This window comes from Anarhichas minor, unplaced genomic scaffold (assembly GCF_050575085.1).
Source record: "Anarhichas minor isolate MPS153535 unplaced genomic scaffold, ASM5057508v1 ptg000018l, whole genome shotgun sequence".
NCBI classification, from domain to species: Eukaryota; Metazoa; Chordata; class Actinopteri; order Perciformes; family Anarhichadidae; genus Anarhichas; species Anarhichas minor.
The window spans coordinates 13,889,957-13,911,717 of record NW_027466464.1 but is presented as its reverse complement, the minus strand read 5'-3'; the positions used below and the strand labels follow the sequence as shown (position 1 = coordinate 13,911,717).

Below are 21,761 nucleotides of genomic sequence, written 5' to 3'. Positions count from 1 at the left end.
AGATTTATATATCACAGACTTATATATCACAGATTTATATATCACAGGTTTATATATCACAGACTTATATATCACAGATTTATATATCACAGGTTTATATATCACAGGTTTATATATCACAGGTTTATATATCACAGATTTATATATCACAGATTTATATATCACAGATTTATATATCACAGATTTATATATCACAGATTTATATATCACAGGTTTATATATCACAGACTTATATATCACAGATTTATATATCACAGGTTTATATATCACAGGTTTATATATCACAGATTTATATATCACAGATTTATATATCACAGATTTATATATCACAGGTTTATATATCACAGATTTATATATCACAGATTTATATATCACAGGTTTATATATCACAGGTTTATATATCACAGGTTTATATATCACAGATTTATATATCACAGATTTATATATCACAGGTTTATATATCACAGGTTTATATATCACAGATTTATATATCACAGATTTATATATCACAGGTTTATATATCACAGACTTATATATCACAGATTTATATATCACAGGTTTATATATCACAGGTTTATATATCACAGATTTATATATCACAGATTTATATATCACAGATTTATATATCACAGGTTTATATATCACAGATTTATATATCACAGATTTATATATCACAGGTTTATATATCACAGGTTTATATATCACAGGTTTATATATCACAGATTTATATATCACAGACTTATATATCACAGATTTATATATCACAGATTTATATATCACAGACTGATATATCACAGATTTATATATCACAGGTCCAGAGACGTGGCGGAGATGTCGGAGAAGAAAGCCGTCTTGTTCAACTTCTGGGGAGTGGTGGTCTCCTGCAGGCCTCGTGCAGTTCTACAGAAGCTGGAGGAGTTGCACAAGCTGCCAGGGTGAGAAGAGAGACTGTTACGCAACAACTCACTGTAACAACACAAAGATTTAAGCTTTTTATTTCTCTTATAAACTGCATTCTAATTATGTGTCACAGCAGGACATCCCGTCGCTGTGTCAGATGTTTCTATACATCTGTATTAAAATGAGTGCGTGTGTTTCAGTGTGTTACTAGTCTGAACACGTCGGGAACATGTTTAGTGAGCGCGGGTTCACTGTGCAAAGGTTAATGACGTGTTCCAGTGTTTATGATGTAACTCCTGATGAGCTCACAGTCACTGCAGAGATGTTCAGTTCATTCTGAACACTCGTTAGTCTTCAGTGATTAATGAATCAGCTCCGTCTGCTGATTGAAAATGATCCAATAATGTTCTGACCCGCTGAGACGTATTTAATACTTCCAGTTGAATTCATGTCTCCACTGAGCCTCCTGATGCAGACGTATTCATGTCGGTGGGCGTGTCTCTGTGCTTTGCAGCGGTTTCCTGTCCGGAGTGGCGTCCCTGAAGGACGGAGCCATGAGCCGGGCGGAGAGAGGCCAGCTCACCCTTTCTCAGGTGGGTGACGTCACGAGTCTTTGACATTCACGGAGTATTTTACCGCCTCCTTCATCCTTGAAACCTGTGTGCAGATGATCCCGGCCTTGGAGGCGGAGTGCGTGAAGGAGGCCGGGGTCAAAGGTGTGACTCTGCCGTCTGATTGGTCAGCGAGACGCCTGCTGGAGGAGCTCAGAGAGGCCATGATGGACGTCCAACCAGCCGTGCTGAAGACAGCTGCCAGTCTGCGTCACAGTGGTACAAACGTGCATCAGTAGATCTGTTCACACCTGCATTCTCTCTAGTGTCCACCAGGGGGCGACTCCTCTGGTTGTATAGAAGTCTATGAGAAAATGACTCTACTTCTCTCTTGATTTATTACCTCAGTAAACATTGTAAACATGAGTTTATGGTCTCAATCTCTAGTTTCAAGTCTTCTTCAATACAGCATGATGTTCATTTAGTACATTTTGGTCCATTTAGAGTCACACAGACCATAAAGCAGGGGATGCTTTAGGGCGGGGCTACACGGTGATTGACAGGTCTCTACCTCGGTGTCACTGCTCCTCAGTCCAAATATGGTCACTTCCTGTTCACTGGCTGCCAAAAGCCAAAATGGCGACGGCTACGTCCACTTCCTTTATTCAGTCTGAGGAGGAAACAAACACACACATGCACAAGTAAAGTCCAACGTTCAGTACTTGTGTCAGTAGTTTGATTTATTCTCAAAAGTTCAACTTTAATCTTAAACGTCAAGTTTATTCTAGTCTTTATTCTGAAAGTGCAGAAGCGTGTGTGTTCTTATTCTTGTCCCTCACGCTGCTCCGTAGCACATGAAGAAGAGAGGCCGGTGGCTTCAGGCTGGTAAACTTCCTTCCATCCCATCAGGGTTACTGACAGCCGTCCTGGCCAATCACTGGCTAGATGACGTCGCCGCTGGAGGCGGTCCGGCCCGCCTCCTCTCTCAGCTGGGGGCCCACTTTGACCTGGTCCTCCAGTCCTGCCGCTCAGGTCACAGGGTCCCAGAGCCCGCCTCGTTCCGCTCTGCTCTGCAGCACCTGGGAGTGACATCACAGCAGGTAGACCCCGGCACAGCGGCGGCGTTTAGACGTGAGTGTGAGCGCTCAGCACCGTCACCCTGTGGGTGTCATTTCAGGCTCTGTGGCTGGATGCGGATGAGGAAGGTGTGGCGGCCGCAGAGGGAGCCGGGATGAAGGCCATCTTGGTGGAGAACCTGGAGGACGCTCTGAACAAACTGGCCAGCTTCACTGGAGTTCAGGTGTGGACCGGAGCTCTTCTGCAACGTGGATGGAAGTCATCGCTTGGATGACATAAGTCCTCCCATGTGTGTGTGTGTGTGTGTGTGTGTTTCAGGCTGTGGGAGCAGAGAGTCCTCCACCATCCTGCAGCCCTGATGACGTGTCGCATGGATACGTCTCCATCAGGGTAACACAGTCCTAGCACACTATGGAGCGCACTGTGTAGTGTGCTACACACACATGTAGGAGGAGGCAGCATGCACACTGCCCTCTACAGTTAATGCTTCATAGAGGCAGCGGCAGAATGTGACACGGTTCAGATGTGTGGAGTCATTATGTATTATGTGTTCCTGTGACATTACTCTGAATAATTCCTCTGTGTGTGTGTGTGTGTGTGTGTGTGTGTGTGTGTGTGTGTGTGTGTGTGTGTGTGTGTGTCAGCCTGGTGTGAGGACTCATTACGTGGAGATGGGTTCAGGTCCTCCAGTGGTTCTGTGTCACGGCTTCCCTGAGAGCTGGTACTCCTGGAGGTACCAGGTAACAAGCGTCCTGCTGACACCCAGCGAGCACAACGATGATGCTCCCTGAGTCACAGTGACCATCACCTCCTCCCTCCCTCTCTCCTCCCTCCCCCCCCACCTCTCTCTCTCTCCTCTCTCTCTCTCCTCCCCCCCTCTCTCTAGATCCCGGCCCTGGCAGCAGCCGGGTTCAGGGTGCTGGCTCTGGACATGAAGGGCTACGGAGGCTCCACAGCGCCCCCAGGTGATCGTCCAATCACAGAGCTCCTTCAGAGCTCCTTCAGTTGATTCACAATGTTCCATCTCAGTGAAACAGATTCAGAGTGAAGCTCAAGTAGAGAGTTTAACAGTGAACCAGTGAACTCTGACGTGAAGACGTTTGTGTGTTTCTCCTCCGACAGACGTAGAAGAATATTCTCAGGAGCAGCTCTGTAAGGTACGACACACACTTCATGAAGTACAAGTACACAAGTATTCAAAGACACACACATGAGGAGTCAGGATGAAACGTTATGAAGTATAATAAACCTTCTTCAGCTTCATAAAGATCGATATCGCTTCATAGACGCACTTGTTATTGTGACACCAATGCAGCTTCATGTTCATCATGAAGTATAAAGACATACATTTAATAAATATACACATAAATATACATATATATATATATAAATACATGTCGTTGTACTCATCCAGTGATGTTGTAATAATTTGAATGTTTTCTTCAGGATTTAATCACATTTCTGGACAGAATGGTGAGTAAGTGACTCACTGATGAATATGAAGTATAAAGTTGTGATTGGTCCATAAACAGAAGTACTACCTGATGCTGGTACTTGTACTTGTACTTGTACTCCATGTCGTGTCTCTGCAGGCGATCCCTCAGGTCACCCTGGTGGGTCACGACTGGGGCGGCGCCCTGGTGTGGAGCATGGCTCAGTACTTCCCTGAGAGAGTCAGGTACACACACAGTACTTTATATATATATATATGTGTGTATATATATGTGTATATAGTAGTACAACGTGCTGGTTGTTGTGTGTGCAGGGCTGCAGCGTCTCTGAACACTCCTCTGTTCTCTGTGGACCCGTCAGTGAGTCCTGCTGACAAACTCAAGAATGTTCCCGTCTTTGATTACCAGCTGTACTTCCAAACACCTGTGAGTCTGTGTACAGCGTGTACTTCTACTGCACTACACCTCAGAGGTATTCATTGTACTTCCAAACACCTGTGAGTCTGTGTACAGCGTGTACTTCTACTGCACTACACCTCAGAGGTATTCATTGTACTTCCAAACACCTGTGAGTCTGTGTACAGCGTGTACTTCTACTGCACTACACCTCAGAGGTATTCATTGTACTTCCAAACACCTGTGAGTCTGTGTACAGCGTGTACTTCTACTGCACTACACCTCAGAGGTATTCATTGTACAGGACTTGTATATGAAGGAGTTTAAAACGTGTGTGTGTGTGTGTGCGTGTGTGTGTGTGTGTGTGTGTGTGTGTGTGTGTGTGTGTATGTGTGTGTGTGTGTGTGTGTGTGTGTGTGTGTGTGTGTGTGTGTGTGTGTGTGTGTGTGTGTGTGTGTGTATGTGTGTGTGTGTGTGTGTGTGTGTGTGTGTGTGTGTGTGTGTGTGTGTGTGTGTGTGTGTGTGTGTGTGTGTGTGTGTGTGTGTGTGTCAGGGCGTAGCAGAGGCCGAGCTGGAGGAAGACTTGGAGAGAACGTTCAACATCTTCTTCTCCAGCAGCGCTGAAGCGGTGAGGAGACTCACACACGAGGAACACGAGTCACGTGATCACTAAAGATATGAAACACGACAATAAACACGTTTGTCTCTCAGGAGAAGCGTCCGGCTGTCAGCACCAGAGGAGTCTGTGCTCGAGGTGAAGCATGAACACATATATGTTTATATATATATATACGTATAACACACAGAGTCCTGACTGTGTGTGTGTGTGTGTGTGTGTGTGTGTGTGTGTGTAGGGGGTCTGTTCGTGGGTCTCCCGCAGCAGATAAAGCGCAGCTGCATGCTGACGGAGGCCGACCTGCAGTTCTACATCAGCCAGTACGGAGAGCGAGGCTTCAGGTCAGAGGTCACTGTCACCTAAAGTCAACCCTCACACATCTGAACACAATAAGAACCGAACACGTTATAATGAACCATGAACTGTGTTTATCTGCTGACTCATGACTCATGACTCATGTAAAGTGAATCACTGAGAGCAGTTAAAGCTGTGATCGACGTCGTGGACATGTTGTCCCACAAAGGGACTCGGTGTGAGAGTTGTCGTGGACATGTTGTCCCACAAAGGGACTCGGTGTGAGAGTTGTGGTGCAGAGACCTTCACGTGTCTTCACAGCGAGTCCTTCTGCTGCTCTGCTCCACAGGAGGCCGTTGAACTGGTACCGGAACATGGAGGCCAACTGGAGGTGGACGTGTTCTCGTCCCGCTGAGAAGGTTCGTCTCACACACACACACACACACACACACACACACACACACACACACACACACACACACACAGGCAATACATATATGAATACATGTACATATAAATACATGTGTGTGTGTGTGTGTGTGTGTCAGCTGCTGATGCCGACTCTGATGGTGACGGCCGGTAAAGACCAGGTGCTGCTGCCGGCCTTCTCCAAAGGAATGGAGGACAAGGTGAGCAAAACAAACCCCCCAAAGAACTACTAATCCCACCGTTGTGATGGTAGATTATATTAAATATGGATTATTGTAAATGACTGCAGATGCTGAACCTGAGCAGAGCCCACCTGGAGGAGTGTGGACACTGGACTCAGATGGAGAGGCCGGAGGAGACCAACAGCATCCTGATCTCATGGCTCAAAGGAGCCCTGAAGGAGGCCGGAGGCCTCATCGTGGCCCCCACACTGTGAGGGGGGCGGAGCCAGACACCATGATGATATGAAGTCATAAACATATTAGAAAGAACATAAATCATTGTGAATGCTACGTTGAGCTGCTTTAGACTGTCGATCAGACAAATGAACCATTCATGTGATCTTTAAAGGAAAGAATCATCAATAAGTCAGATATGAACTTCAGATGTTTAGATGTGGAGGAGACGACATGAACACACGAGACACGGACCAGAAGGACTCACATGGTGGATTCTGACAAACTAAATGAGAGAAACACAGAACACGGCTCCAAGATCACTTTATTTGTAAAGTGGAGATTTGACAACTGTGACAATAAAACTCTGTTAAACTCTTTGTTTGATTCTGGAGACATTCCATCGGTCTGCAAACAAAGATGAAGGTTTGTGTGAACTTCTACTGAAACAACGACGTCATGAAGCGTTTGATGGTGAGCTGTAGCTTCTGTTTATTAGCTTAGCATTATGTAGCATTTATCTTTGGTTAAAAACACGTTGATTAAATATGCAGCACACGGACAGAGTCTAAATATTTTGAGGAAAAAGTAAAAATGTTTGACAACATATTTTATATTATAGAGTTTTTCTTGAGACTTAAATGTTCATGTAAATATTATGAACTTTACTCTAAAAAATGACTTTAATATTTCAAAATGTTATGACTTCATGCTTAACAATCGTGGAAAAAATATATTAAAAAGTCAAAGTAGACATTTAGATGAAATGTCTGTAATATTAGACAATATTACACACTCTTGTCCACATGACTGACTATTTACTTTCCACACACACACGCCCCTTCTTCTTCTATGCTGCCACCTCAGAGCACAGTTTCCCGTGACTGCTCCCCCTCCTGGCCTTCCCTATCAACCCCTTCAGCTGCAGCTCTCCCCATTCAGACTCTTGTGACAGGCTGCCCCGTTCACACCGCATTCACAAAGCCATAAACAAAAACAACCTCTGCTACATCCCACCCAGTGATGTTCATATCGGCTCCCAGCACAAGTTCATCATCTACAACCCCACCTCTGTCAATTCCATCCCGTCTCTGTGGACTCAGCACCGGCTGACAACCACTCCCTCATTACGTCATCATACCAAACATCACGTGAATGCAGCCAACCTCAGAACCCTCCCCAAAACCTCACAACCAATCACAAAACACTCCATGAAGCTTGCTCTGTTCAACACTCGGTTACTAAGCAACAAAAGCCCAATCATCAATGAATTCATCACTGACAACAAACTTGATATCCTCTGTCTCACTGAAACTTGGTAAAAACATCTGGATTACTACGCACTCAATCAAACCACCCCAACTGGATATCATTACCTGGATAAACCACGCCCTGATGGCCGCGGTGGAGGAATTGCCGCTCTTCACCGCCAACACATCAAAACCAGCCTGACTAACATCGAAAGTCCACCCTCATTTGAACAGCTCACATTCAAACTCTCTGGTCCTAAACCCCTGGTCATTGCAATTATCTACCGCCCCCCCAAACCCAACCCTGCCTTCCTCTCCGACCTATCTGAATTCCTCACCCAGCTCTGCTCCGTCTCACCTTCCATCCTGTTGCTCGGTGATTTCAACATCCACATCGACTCCTCAGACTGTAAAACTGCCACAGAATTTCTGGACCTGCTTAAATGCTTCAACTTCACTCAACACATCGACTTCCCCACCCACAACCGCGGTCACATCCTGGACCTGGTCTGCTCCACTGAAATCACCATCAACCACCTCTCCGGCTATGACCTCACCATCTCCGACCATCTAGCCATCATCATGGAGATCGACATCCCCATCCCAGAACCCAAACTCACGCGCACCATCACTCTCCGTAATATCAAGTCTGTCTGCCCCTCATCCCTGTCAGCCTGTCTCACTGAAAAATTCTCCACACTCACCCCCTCCCTTAGCCCCTCCCCCTCAGACCTGGTCAACCTCTACAATAACACACGATCCTCCTGCCTTGATCAGCTTGCCCCTCTCAAAACCAGAACTGTCTCTTTCACTCACACTGCTCCCTGGTTCACCCCTGAACTCCGCCTCATGAAATCCGCGAAACGCAGACTAGAGCGACTCTCCAAAAAAACCGGCCTCACAGTTCACACCCTGGCTTACAAGGAACACATACAGCAATACAAACTGGCTCTAAACTCTGCTCGCTCCACCTACTACTCTGGCATCATCCACTCTGGTTCCGCCAACCCCAAGGTCCTCTTCTCCACAATACACAAACTCCTCAAACCTATGGCCAATCTCTCCCACTCCTCCACAGCAGAGAAATGCAACTCCTTCCTGACGTTCTACAAAGCTAAAATTGACACCATCTACAACCAACTGGCCACTTCCAGCCCCGCTTCGTCCAACCCTGTATCTGCAAATCCTCCACTAACTGACCAGTCACTCTCCCGATTCTCTCTCATCTCCCCCTCGGATCTCAATAAATCAGTCTCTGGCATGAAGACTCCGACCTGTGACCTCGACCCTATCCCTTCCACTTTAGTTATGGCCTGTCTCCCGGCCCTCCGCCCGCACCTCCTCTCTGTCATCAACTCCTCCCTGTCTACTGGCTCCATCCCTCCCGACCTCAAACTCGTCTCAGTCACACCCATCCTCAAAAAACCTGGCCTTGACCCCGACATTCACAACAATTACAGACCCATCTCCAATCTCCCTTTTCTGTCTAAAATACTGGAATGCACTGTTGCCCATCAACTGAAAACCCACCTGGACTCAAACCAACTGCATGAACCATTTCAATGTGGATTCAGATCTCATCACAGCACAGAAACTGCCCTCATCAAAGTCACCAACGACCTCCTCCTCTCCTCTGATGAACACTCCCTCAACATCCTGATACTGCTCGACCTCAGCGCAGCCTTCGACACCATCAACCACTCCATCCTCCTTTCCCTTCTCGAGTCCTCCCTTCACATCACTGGCACAGCCCTCTCCTGGTTTAAATCATACCTCTCCGACCATGAACAGTTCATCAGCATCAACAAATTCAAGTCTGACACAGCCCCAGTCTCTCAAGGTGTCCCCCAAGGTTCAGGACTCGGTCCCCTCCTCTTCATCCTCTACCTGCTCCCCCTTGGCGACATCATATGCCACCATGGTCTCCAGTTCCACTGCTATGCTGACAACACCCAGCTCTACATCTCCACCAAATCCATCACCCCCACCAGGGGCGTCTTTAGGCCTATTTTAGGGGGGCTGAAGCCCCCCTAAAATGTTCTTCAGCCCCCCCCCCCCCAAATAATTTGGCATTATTGGCTTTAAAAAAAAACAACTTTATTTTTATTTTTGTGATGTCATTAAATTAAACTATTGTTTCTCACATGGACAAGTTATTTATAACTCTAACATGCTACATATGTGCGTACGTTCTGGTTTGTATGTTTTCTCCCCCTTCAAATTACAATCCTGGTCATAATAAAACAAGTAAACAACTCAAAAGTTGACGCTGTCTGGTCCATTCTCCATCCATTGTGTGCGGTCCCTTTAAGAATTAGGATTTGGGAGTGACGCGGATATGAAAGCTAGTTTATCCGTCTTTCCTTTACAAGCATGAAAATTATTTCTCTCTTTATTTGAGAAAAGTTCATATTTGTGTTGTCAAATTTCACTATGACCCTGAAATTCTGTCTCTTGTGTTATCATATAATGAATGCAAGCAAAACTACAGAGCAAAATCACACTCTTTCTGATTGAACCAATCTATGAACTGTCTGAAACAATGGATATCCGTGGCCCCAAATGGGCCCCAAAAAAAATTGCCGCGCACTGTGCGCGCAAACATACCGTTCCCCTTGGGGCTAAGCCCCCCCTTTCTTTGAATCCTACAAACACCCCTGACCCCCACCATCCACTCCACCAACTGCCTCACAGATATAAAAACCTGGATGCAAGCAAACTTCCTCAAACTCAACACCAACAAATCCTGTATGGCTCACCCACCAAAATCATCAATAAACTACAATACATCCAGAACTCAGCTGCCCGTCTGCTCTCCCACTCCCGCACCAGAGACCACATCACCCCAGTCCTTCAAAACCTCCACTGGCTCCCCATACAGCAAAGAATCCAGTTCAAGATCCTCCTCATCACTTACAAAGCCCTCCACAACCTCGCCCCTTCATACCTTTCAGACCTCCTGCACCGTCACACTCCCAACCGCAACCTCAGATCCGCCGACATCAACCTCCTTACCCCCCCTACTCTGTCCAAGCATCGGACCTGGGGGGACAGGGCCTTCTCCGTTGCTGCCCCCTCCCTCTGGAACTCCCTGCCCCAACACCTCAGACATTCTTCGTCACTCGCCACCTTCAAAACTGCACTTAAAACTCACCTATTCAAATCTGCTTTTAACCTCTAAAGTCAGTCATGTATGTTTTCTTTCTTTCTATTCGTGTTTATTTTTCTTTCTTACTGTTATGTCGTAGATTTTGTTCTTATTATAAATGCTTTTATTGTTTCTGTTTTTACCATGTAAAGTGTCTTTGAGTGCCTTTTAAAGCGCTATATAAATAAATAAAATGTATTAATTAAAAGTCCTGCATTTGTACTGAGAAATATCTAATAACTAAATATTTGAAGTGCTATAAAAAGTATTTTCTCAATAATTCCAGACAATGACTGATGTATATGTAATCAGGGCATTGTTGACTCCACCCGCACTGAAAATCAGACATTTTTACAGTACCAATTAAGAGATGTTTCAAAGTAAAAGTCATACATTTGTACAGATAAAAAAAAAAGCATTTTCTCCATAATTCCAGACAATGACTGATGTATATGTGTTTAACACATCTCCGACTCCACCCATACAGAAAATCAGACATTTTTACTGTACGACATTTTACTGAATTAAGAGATATTTCAAAGTAAAAATCATACATTTCTACAGAGAAACAGGTACATTTCTTAATATTTTAAGTGTAATAAAAAGTATTTTCTCAATAATTGTAAACTATAACTGATGCATGTGTTCAAGACAAGTCTGATTACAACGCTACAAAAAAGAATATTTTTTACTGTAACAATAGATTTTTCAAAGTAAAAGTCTAACATTTGTACAAGTAAATCAGGACATCTGCACAACCGAGTTTTTTTTATTTTTTCTATGTGATGATGAAGAAACTGGCAGACATGCGCATTTCAGAGGTCAAAGTTCATGAAGAACTCCTTCAACAGAAGATGATGCAGCACTGAACTGCTTCTGATCTTCATATTTATGTTCTTTAATGTCACAAAGAGCTCAGGAAGAAACTGATCATGAGCATTATTAGTGTGAGCAGACTTATCAACTCATCTTTGTTAGATTATTAACATTTCACCGCATGTTATGATGGTTCAGACACCCACAGACCTACAGAGACACCGAGGAACCAGAACTGAAGAAGAACCCAAAGCCAGGATAAAGAGATTCAGTGAATGTGGTGTTGAAGGTGTGGAGGTGGATCAGTGTGTCTGAGGAGACTCTGTAGAAGGACAGAGAGCCAGCAGGACAGTCCACATACACTGCTACTCTACCAAAGGAGGAGGAGTAGGAGGAGGAGGAGGAGGAGGTGATGGGTGTTGTTGTCTGATTGTGAAGGACACAGTAACCATAATTAGCGCACCACAGACTCCAGGACTGATCATTCCCTCCAAACCTACAGTCATCACTGCCTCCTCTCCTGCTGATTCCTCTGTAACTCACTGATATAGAAACTCCTTCTCTCCACTCGACCTCCCAGTAACAGCGACCAGTCAGACCAGTTCTACACAGCAGCTGATGATAGACATCAAACCTGTCTGGATGATCAGGATATGACTGATCCTCCTTCACATATGTCACCTTCCTGTTGTTGTCAGACAGTTTGAGTTCTCTGTGTACTGTGTTTGTGTCGAGTGTGAGTTCACAGGAATCTGACGGAGAGAACAAGACACAATACAGCTGCAGTTATTCATCTATCATCTGTTTGATGATGACATCAGAGATGTGAATGAGTGATGTCACAGTTTGAAGATGCTTTGTTTTCATGGATCAATCTAAATAAACACTTACATTTCCTCAGACCTGGTCTCAACCATCGGTCTCCAGCAGGCTCCACCCTGATGGGAGTATGGAGGTCAGACAGCAGCCTCAGTCCTGGACCATTGTAGCTCAGGTCCAGCTCTCTCAGATGGGAGGGGTTGGATCTCAGAGCTGAGTCCAGAGAAACACAGCCTTCCTCTGTGACCAGACAGCCTGACAGCCTGCAAACCACATACAGAAGAACCCTCTGTGAACATGTGGCGGTACGTTCTGGTACATCTTTAGTTCAGATACAAGTTTAGGATGAACCTGGAACATCCTGCTGGAAGGTAATTCTGAGTCTAGAAGCTAACGTTTAGTTAAAGGTCCTTTGACACATTCCTACGCAGGTCTGCAGTTTATCATCTTATGTCAATCTGATTTGAAATAGTCATATAATATGATAGTAATATAACAGTTGAATGGGTGAATTAATCCTGACCTGAGAGTCTCCAGTTCACAGTGTGGACTCTCCAGTCCAGCAGACAGCAGCTTCACTCCTGAATCCTGCAGGTCGTTGTTACTCAGGTCCAGGTCTCTCAGACTAGAGGACTGGGAGCAGAGAACTGAGGACAGAGCTTCACAGCTTCTCTCTGAGAGGTTGCAGTGTCTCAGACTGAAGGAAATAATGACATCTATGTTAAAATGTTTGCTAAGCAGCTGCATTTTTCAACCTGATTCCTATTTTTTTCCATGTTATAGTGTCTTGAGTGACTAACAGGGACAGCAGTTCCTGAACTTGGTCAAGTATTGAGAGAGAACGCAAAGAAGTAAAACGTTGTTCTTACCTTTCTCATTCCATTTAATGTTTCATGTGACTTGTTGCCAAAGTTGGAGAGAGGAGTGCCATTGGACACCGTTTTAGTCAGATTTAGTTGTGTTGGAGTACAGAAAGTGTCGCTGAATATGTCAGTTACTTATAATAACAATCTGAGCCTGTCTGTGGCAACAACAAGCTCTTTTCGTGGACGTACGTTGACGTTGAGGAGTTGCCCCGAGCAATTACATTGCAGACCGTTTAGCGGCTGCCGTCTGCAGTGTCCTCCCTCAATACTGGACCAACTTGTCCCCATTAGTCACTTAGACACAAGGACAAAGGTCCAAGTTACCCTCTAAAGTTAAGAGAGATGTCTCAAATCATTTGAGACAAAGCGTAAGATGATCTGACCTCAGAGTCTTCAGTTCACAGTGTGGACTCTCCAGAACAGCAGACAGCAGCTTCACTCCTGAATCCTGCAGGTTGTTGTTACTCAGGTCCAGGTCTCTCAGACTAGAGGACTGGGAGCTGAGAACTGAGGACAGAGCGTCACAGCTTCTCTCTGAGAGGTTGCAGCTACTCAGTCTGAAGAAGCAACAGAAAACAAGTAATACGTTATCACTCTCTGTTTGTTCCACTACCATCAGGAAGGAGAGACAGGACCATCAAAACCCGGACTAACAGGCTGAGGAACAGCTTCTTCCCCAGAGCGGTTTCGTCCATCACCCTCCACCCACCACTCTACCCAGCTCACACCGGACAGTGCTGCGCTGAAACAAATATAGTCATATAGTCAATAACACGTCACTTTAACTAAGCACATTTTTCACTTTGAAGCCATTGATGCCTGTGCTTTATCTTATTTTATCTTGTATATATTTATTTAATGTCTTGTTTTAAATCGTCTTGTCTTAATGTTTTTATACATTTTTTACCTGTTGCTACTGACTGATGAGTCGCCAACTTAATTTCGTTGTATGTTTTACAATGACAATAAACATCCTTATGCTTATCCTATATTGTCTTCGACTGCAAGGTCGACGGTTCGGTCCTTGGCTGGGACGTGTCCTGAGCAAGACACTGAACCCCTAACGGCTCCCCTGGCACCTATCATTGGCAGCCATAGCTCCCTATATACAGGGATGGGTTAAATGCAGAGACAATATTCCACCTTAACGGGATAAATATAATATAATAAAATAAAATAAAATAAAAATAAATAAAAAATAGTCTCTCCTGTTGAAATATAGTCTTTATTGATTATTAAAGCTACTTACAGAGCTTTGTTGGAGACTTTGACCACTGGCAGCAGCCTCAGAAGAGCCTCCTCTGAAGCAGAGTATTTCTTCAGGTCAAACACGTCCAGATCTTTTCCTGATGACAGTAAGATGAAGCCCAGAGCTGAACACTGAGCAGGAGACAGTTCATCTGAGAGGCGTCCTGAACTCAGGGACTGCTGGATATCCTCCACTAGAGAACCAGCATTCAGTTCATTCAGACAGTGGAACAGATTGATGCTTTTCTCTGGAGACACATTCTCACTGATCTTCTTCTTAATATACTGGACTGTTCTGTGATTGGTCTGTGAGCTACTTCCTGTCTGTGTCAGCAGACCTCGTAGGAGAGTCTGATTGGTCTCCAGTGAAAGACCCAGGAGGAAGCGGAGGAACAAGTCCAGGTGTCCATTTGGACTCTGTAAGGCCTTGTCCACAGCACTCTGGTAGAGATGTGTTAGTTCAGGTTTGTCTCTGAAGACTTTAGACCACCAGGAGGTTGTTTGTTCTTCTGACAGCAGATTGACTCCAGAGTTGATGAAGGTCAGATGGACATGAAGAGCAGCCAGAAACTCCTGAACACTCAGATGGACGAAGCAGAAGACCTTGTCCTGGTACAGTCCTCTCTCCTCTCTAAAGACCTGTGTGAACACTCCTGAGTACACTGAGGCTGCTCTGATATCGATGCCACACTCTGTCAGGTCGGATTCATAGAAGATCAGGTTGCCTTTCTGCAGCTGATCAAATGCCAGTTTTCCCAGAGACTCAGTCATCTTCCTTCTCTTTTTACTCCAGTGTGGATCCGTCGCAGCTCCTCCATCATACTTGACCTTCTTCAGTTTGGACTGAACCACCAGGAAGTGGATGTACATCTCAGTCAGGGTCTTGGGCAGTTCTCCTCCCTCTCTGGTCTTCAACACGTCCTCCAGAACTGTAGCAGTGATCCAGCAGAAGACTGGGATGTGGCACATGATGTGGAGGCTTCGTGAGGTCTTGATGTGGGAGATGATCCTGCTGGCCTGCTCCTCATCTCTGAATCTCTTCCTGAAGTACTCCTCCTTCTGTGGGTCAGTGAACCCTCTGACCTCTGTCACCATGCCAACACACTCAGGAGGGATCTGATTGGCTGCTGCAGGTCGTGTGGTTATCCAGAGGCGAGCAGAGGGAAGCAGTTTCCCCCTGAAGAGGTTTGTCAGCAGCACATCCACTGAGGTGGACTCTGTAACATCAGTCAGGATCTCATTGTGGTGGAAGTCCAGAGGAAGTCGACACTCATCCAGACCGTCAAAGATGAACAGAACCAGGAACTCTTCAAACCTGCAGATTCCTGCTTCTTTGGTTTCACTGAAGAAGTGATGAACAAGTTCCACCAAGCTGAACCGTTTCTCTTTCAGCACATTCAGCTCTCTGAAAGTGAATGGAAATGTGAACTGTATGTCCTGGTTTTCTTTGCCTTCAGCCCAGTCCAGAGTGAACTTCTGTGTTAAGACTGTTTTCCCAATGCCAGCCACTCCCTTTGTCATCACTGTTCTGATTGGTTCCTCTCTTCCAGGTGAGGCTTTAAAGAGGTCTTCTTGTCTGATGGTTGTTTCTGGTCTGTGTGGTTTCCTGGATGCTGTTTCAATGTGTCTGACCTCATGTTGATCATTGACCTCTGCAGTCCCTCCCTCTGTGATGTAGAGCTCTGTGTAGATCTCATTCAGAAGGGTTGGGTTTCCTGCTTTAGCGATACCCTCAAACACACACTGGAACTTCTTCTTCAGGTTAGATTTGAGTTCACGCTGACAAACTGCAGCAAGAAGTCCTGAATGAACACACAACAAAGAAGATCAATGAGTCAAAGAATAGATTTCAACATGTCATTTCCTTACAGAATGAGTCTATGAATATATGTTGGTCCATCTCTTGAGACATTAGTAATCGTCCCATTTATCCAGCATGTTAAATCTTTAGAGAAATCCTCTTACTGCTCTGCAGACAGTCAGCCAGCTCCTCCTGCTTCATTCTCCTCAGGAAGTGCAGTGTGATCTTCACAAATGCCTCTCTGCTGCTCCTCCTCTGCTCTTCATCCTCACCATCCAGCACCTCCTCATCCTCCCTCTGACTCTCTAAGCATTCTGGGTAATCTGAACTCACAACCTTCTGGATCTTCTTCAGCTCGTTCTTCACAAAAGTGACGATGTTCTCCTCCAGCAGCTGGAACAGAATATTCTATGAATGACACAAACTAAAACCATGGAACCAAACATCAGATCCATGTTGGACAGACTGATTGTGAACACAATAGATGTAAAAGTAGTTGTACATGTACAGACCATAAATATGGAGTCCAGGTGTGTTTGATGCTGCTGGGCAGACGGACCTCTGGGAACCTCTGAGCTCTTCTGGTCCTCTCTGTGGAGGAATCATGAAGAATCAGCTCACATTGTGTCTGTCCACACAGAGACCAACACAAAGATGGTTCCTCCAGACAGTAAAGTCTTGGCCGTACTGCTGATCCCACTGCCCCGGCTGCATTTCTTTGCAGTTCCGTGTGTATAAACACCTTAAAACACTGCACCAAACCAGGGTTAAAAAGACATAACAGACCAAACCCTATTTTAAAGGAAGCAACTCTTCTGATGTAAAGAATTATAGGCCAATGCATACCTCAACCAGAACAAGCTTCTTGACCCACACCAGTCTGGTTTCATTCAGGCTACTCAACCGAGACCGCCCTCCTTATCGTCACAGAGGAACCCCACATTGCTGGATCAGCCTTCCTACTCCTCTCGGCCGTCCTCCTGCTGGACCTTTCAGTGTTGTTGACACAGTGAACCACCAGATCCTCCTCCCCACCCTCCAAGAACTCAAGCTCTGCTCTCTCCTTGTTCACATTCTACCTCAAAGGTCACACGAACAGGTTAAGTTGGAGGGAATCTGCGTCTGAACCTTGTAGCCTCATTATTGGAGTCCCTCAGGGTTTCGTTCTGGGTCCCCTCATCTTTTCTCTTTACCCTAAGTCACTTGGTTTTTTATACACTCGCATGGCTTGTCCTACCACAGCTATGCAGATGACACTCAACTTATCCCGTCTTTTACCCGCAAGCTAAACTTTGACTAGACCGAGCTGCTGTTCCTTCCAGGGAAGACATCTCTTGTCCATCACCGCTGACGAGCTGTCTTTCACTGCCAACATCTCTGTGACAACCCGCTACTGCAAATTCATTCTTTACAACATCAGGAGGATATATCCCTGCAATTGTCCCCTGGCTTATGTGCCCATTGATGTATTAAGAGACCTGGATACAGCGTTCGGAGATAGCGCCCCGTTCATTCCTTTGAAAGTGGACTTACTAGTCAAGATTTCAGAGGAAAATACCCGGATCTTTCGTCAATCAGATTTCTGCTCCATTATTCGTCTTTCTGGGAGAACGTGTGTCACGGATATTAAAGTTTTAGCGGTGCCTCTTCATCCCTTTTATCTACCCAGCTAGTTTTCACACGCTATTATTTAGTTCCACACCACCAGGGAGGTTTGGAACCAGAGCCTCGGACTCAAAAAGGTCCCGGTACCCAAGAAGAGGAACGACTCGACTGTATATAAGAAGTGGACGTAGTCATGGTGACGTCTCTCATTGGTTTGTGGACTGATGTTTTGAAGCCTCAAGTTTGGCTACTTCGCCGTTGCGAACTTGTTTTTTTTGCAACCAGTGAACAGGAAGTGACCATATTTGGACTGAGGAGTGACGTAGAGACGCCGTATACGTCTCTGGTAGAGACCTGCCAATCACTGTGTTGCCCCGCCCTAAAGCATCCCCTGCTTTATGGTCTGTTTGACTCTAAATGGACCATAATTTACTAAATGAACATCATGCTGTATTGAAGAAGACTTGAAACTAGAGATTGAGACCATAAACTCATGTTTACTGAGGTAATAAATCAAGAGAGAAGTAGAGTCATTTTCTCATAGGCTTCTAGACAACCAGAGGAGTCGCCCCCTGGTGGACACTAGAGAAAATGCAGGTGTGAACCTGGTGTTTTTTGACATTTCCTCCGGGGTAAACGCTACATGGCTGCCCGATCCAAAGTTGTAGCTAACTTCGAGGCTGGCATCCTTTTACTTTAAAGAGCAGCAGGTGACAAACAAGCCAGTTTGAAGGAGCCTACAACTTAGTTTAGCGCCTCAGAAAACGACGCAATCACAAATTAGTTTTTTAGACGCTTTAGAAACAGGAAGGAATTTCTGTTACCAATCGGTCGAGAGAATAAAAGCAGCGTTTTTAATATAAATGAGGTGAAAATAGAGGCGTTTATGAACGCTCCACTGCTTCCCTGGATAATTAATTACCTGGGCGTTTGGGCACTGTTTCTGAAAGACAGCGGCGGCTCCTTGGACATGTCACTCCTTAAGGACACACAGCTGGGTTCAGGTTGATCAGAGTCCAGTTCCGTGAGGTTCCTGCTACACAGAGAGGAAGACCACCAGAGAAGGAGATCCACTTATTAAATCTTCAGCTACAGAAGCTGCTGGAAGACTAGAAGCTATCAACAAGAAGATGAAAGTCTGAAGCTCTTCACACTGAAAGATTTCTGTTCTATCATTCATCGTCTTTCTGGGAGAACGAGTTTCACGGATATTAAAGTTTTAGCGGTGGCTCTTCATCCCTTTTATCTACCCAGCTAGTGTTCTCATGCTATTATTTAGTTCCACACCACCAGGGAGGTTTGGAACCAGAGCCTCGGACTCAAAAAGGTCCCGGTACCCAAGAAGAGGAACGACTCCAGACTGTATATAAGAAGTGGACGTAGTCATGGTGACGTCTCTCATTGGTTTGTGGACTGATGTTTTGAAGCCTCAAGTTTGGCTATTTCATTGTCGCCAACTTATTTTTTTGCAACCAGTGAACAGGAAGTGATCATATCTGGACTGAGGAGGAGTGACGTAGAGACGCCATATACGTCTCTGGTAGAGACCTGTCAATCACTGTGTAGCCCCGCCCTAAAGCATCCCCTGCTTTATGGTCTGTTTGACTCTAAATGGACCATAATGTACTAAATGAACATCATGCTGTATTGAAGAAGACTTGAAACTAGAGATTGAGACCATAAACTCATGTTTACAATGTTTACTGAGGTAATAAATCAAGAGAGAAGTAGAGTCATTGTCTCATAGACTTCTATACAACCAGAGGAGTCGCCCCCTGGTGGTCAGTAGAGAGAATGCCGGTGTGAACCTGGTGTTTTCTGACATTTCCTACAGGGTAAACTTATGGGGTCAGATCAGTCTCAATAATTGCAAATGCACACAGAACGATTCACAAATACATTCCAATGCACACATAAATAAATTACGATTTAAATAAATGTAAAAAAAAATCACGAATATATTTCTGCATTTGTATGTATTTCTGTGTGGATTTTTTCTATTTGTTTGTGGATCGCTACACATTTATTTGTGGATTTTTGAGGCTCCCCTGACGTCGCTGGATTCGCAAATGCGTTTTTTTCAACATTCTAATTTTCAACCAATCACATGAGCGCAGCTCCCCCCTCCCCTCCCCTCCCCACGAGGCTGCAAGCGTTAGAGTTGCGCAATTTGCGGAGGCGACAGGTCAGAAGTCGAGAAAGGGCTAGCTCACATCATGGCAGGAAGTCTCAAAAACCCACAAATAAATGCAGTTTGATCCACAAATAAATGCATCCAAATCCACAAACAAATACATACAAATGCAGAAATATATTTGTGATTTTTTTTTACATTTATATGAATCGTAATTTATTTGTGTGCATTGGAATGTATTTGTGAATCGTTCTGCATGCATTTGTAAATCGAATATATTTGTGAATTAAACGCTACATGGCTGCCCGATCCAAAGTTGTGGCTAACTTCGAGGCTAGCACCCTTCACTTTAAAGAGCAGCAGGTGACAAACAAGCCAGTTTGAAGGAGCCTACAACTTAGTTTAGCGCCTCAGAAAACGACGCAATCACGAATTAGTTTTTTAGACGCTTTAGAAACAGGAAGGAGTTTCTGTAACGAATCGGTCAAGAAACTAAAAGCAGCGTTTTTAATATAAATCAGGTGAGAATAGAGATGTTCATGAACGCTCCACTGGTTCCCTGGATAATTCATTACCTGGGCGTTTGGCCACTGTTTCTGAAAGACAGCGGCGGCTCCTTGGACATGTCACTCTTTAAGGACACACAGCTGGGTTCAGGTTCATCAGAGTCCAGTTCAGGGTCCGGTTCCCTGAGGTCCCTGTTAGACAGAGAGGAAGACCACCAGAGAAGTTTCAGTGTGCAGTTTCTACTTTAAGAAGGTTTGTTCTTTCACATGTTTTGTGACTAACTGATGCTGACTTACGTTACAAATAGCTCCTCCATGGACCCGTCACTCCTCAAGGACCCACAGCTGGGTTCAGGTTCAGGTCCAGGTTCAGGTGCTATAAAAATATTTTCTAAATAATTCCAAACAATGACTGATGCATATATGTTCAGGACAAAAAGGCTAATATCACAATATTTGAGGTGCTATAAGAATAGATTTTTTAAATAATTCCAGACAATGACTGATGCATACTGTATGTGTTCAACACATCTCTGACTCCATCCAAACAGAAAATCATACATTTGTACAGAGAAACAGGTACATTTCTTAATATTTTAAGTGTTATAAAAAGTATTTTCTCAATAATTCTAAACTATAACTGATGCATATGTGTTCAAGACAAGTCTGATTACAACCCTACAAAAAAGAATCATTTTTACTGTAACAAGAGATTTTTCAAAGTAAAAGTCTAACATTTGTACATTAAAAAAGTAAATCAGGACATCTGCACAACAGAAAGTTTTATTTTATTTTTTCTATGTGATGATGAAGAAAATGGCAGACATGCGCATTTCAGAGGTCAAAGTTGAGTCTTTTTATTATTTTATATTTAACATCTTACATTTTTTCATACATTCCTTATCTTCAGAAAAGAGGTGTGTGATTATATTTGATTAGGTTCTGACAGCACCTTCAAGACTTTAGACTTTGACTTTGGAACATCTCTTATTACAGTAAAATGTCTGATTGTCAGTCTGGGTGAGTCAACGATGGCCTGAACACATACACATCAGTCATTGTCTGCAGTTGTTGAGAAGAATATTTTTATAGCACCAGATATTTGAAGATACAATATCAGTTCAGTTTGTACTTCATAAAGTATCTTAATTGGTAAAGTTAAGATGTTGATTGTTGTTTGGATGTGGTCAGAAATGTCCTGAACAAATACATATCAGTAAGTCAGATATTATTCATTTAATTATCTTTCATCAATCCTCAAATCAAAGAATAAAGACACTTCATCCACAATGTAGCTTTAACTCACGAGATGCAGGTAACATGTTTTATACTTAATGTTAATATAATTCATTTAATCTTATTTCCACATTATGCAATTTATATATACGCTTAGTTGACATCTTATTTTGGAAACCGGATGTTGTCTGAAACCGGATGTTGTCTCACGTTAATCTTTCCG

General features: G+C 44.2%; 2 protein-coding genes across 8 annotated transcripts in view; one reads left to right on the top strand and one right to left on the bottom strand.

Annotated features, from left to right (window-relative positions):
• Nucleotides 1–829: 829 nt before the first annotated feature.
• LOC142952840 (bifunctional epoxide hydrolase 2-like) lies at nucleotides 830–6,489 on the top strand. 2 transcript variants are annotated; one of them, XR_012954728.1, is made up of 18 exons: nucleotides 830–935; nucleotides 1,415–1,493; nucleotides 1,568–1,730; nucleotides 2,361–2,551; nucleotides 2,629–2,751; nucleotides 2,847–2,918; nucleotides 3,173–3,268; nucleotides 3,415–3,493; nucleotides 3,651–3,685; nucleotides 3,975–4,001; nucleotides 4,121–4,206; nucleotides 4,294–4,405; nucleotides 4,929–5,003; nucleotides 5,087–5,129; nucleotides 5,230–5,339; nucleotides 5,635–5,704; nucleotides 5,834–5,914; nucleotides 6,004–6,058. XR_012954728.1 is itself a non-coding variant. In XM_076094825.1 (18 exons), the coding sequence occupies exons 1-18, from the start codon at nucleotides 832–834 to the stop codon at nucleotides 6,148–6,150; spliced, it is 1,686 nt and encodes a 561-aa protein (XP_075950940.1). In that variant the 5' UTR covers nucleotides 830–831; the 3' UTR covers nucleotides 6,151–6,489. The 2 variants fall into 2 exon arrangements, 1 of the variants encoding a protein (XP_075950940.1); XM_076094825.1 differs by having other exon boundaries at nucleotides 5,230–5,332; nucleotides 6,004–6,489.
• Nucleotides 6,418–21,761, bottom strand: part of LOC142952837 (protein NLRC3-like) — a 77,090-nt gene continuing 61,746 nt past the window's right edge. For 2 of the 6 annotated variants that reach the window (XM_076094814.1, XM_076094815.1), the window contains 10 exons: nucleotides 20,600–20,669; nucleotides 20,372–20,494; nucleotides 18,585–18,698; nucleotides 16,570–16,648; nucleotides 16,222–16,450; nucleotides 14,258–16,058; nucleotides 13,392–13,565; nucleotides 12,666–12,839; nucleotides 12,215–12,405; nucleotides 6,418–12,075 (listed from right to left, as the gene is read on the bottom strand). In XM_076094814.1, coding sequence (XP_075950929.1) covers nucleotides 11,534–12,075; nucleotides 12,215–12,405; nucleotides 12,666–12,839; nucleotides 13,392–13,565; nucleotides 14,258–16,058; nucleotides 16,222–16,450; nucleotides 16,570–16,648; nucleotides 18,585–18,698; nucleotides 20,372–20,494; nucleotides 20,600–20,669 — 3,497 coding nt within the window. In that variant the 3' untranslated portion in view covers nucleotides 6,418–11,533. Of the gene's footprint in view, nucleotides 12,076–12,214; nucleotides 12,406–12,665; nucleotides 12,840–13,391; nucleotides 13,566–14,257; nucleotides 16,059–16,221; nucleotides 16,451–16,569; nucleotides 16,649–18,584; nucleotides 18,699–20,371; nucleotides 20,495–20,599; nucleotides 20,694–21,761 lie in introns of all 6 variants that reach the window. The other 4 variants (XM_076094816.1, XM_076094817.1, XM_076094818.1 and 1 more) reach the window with 4 other exon arrangements.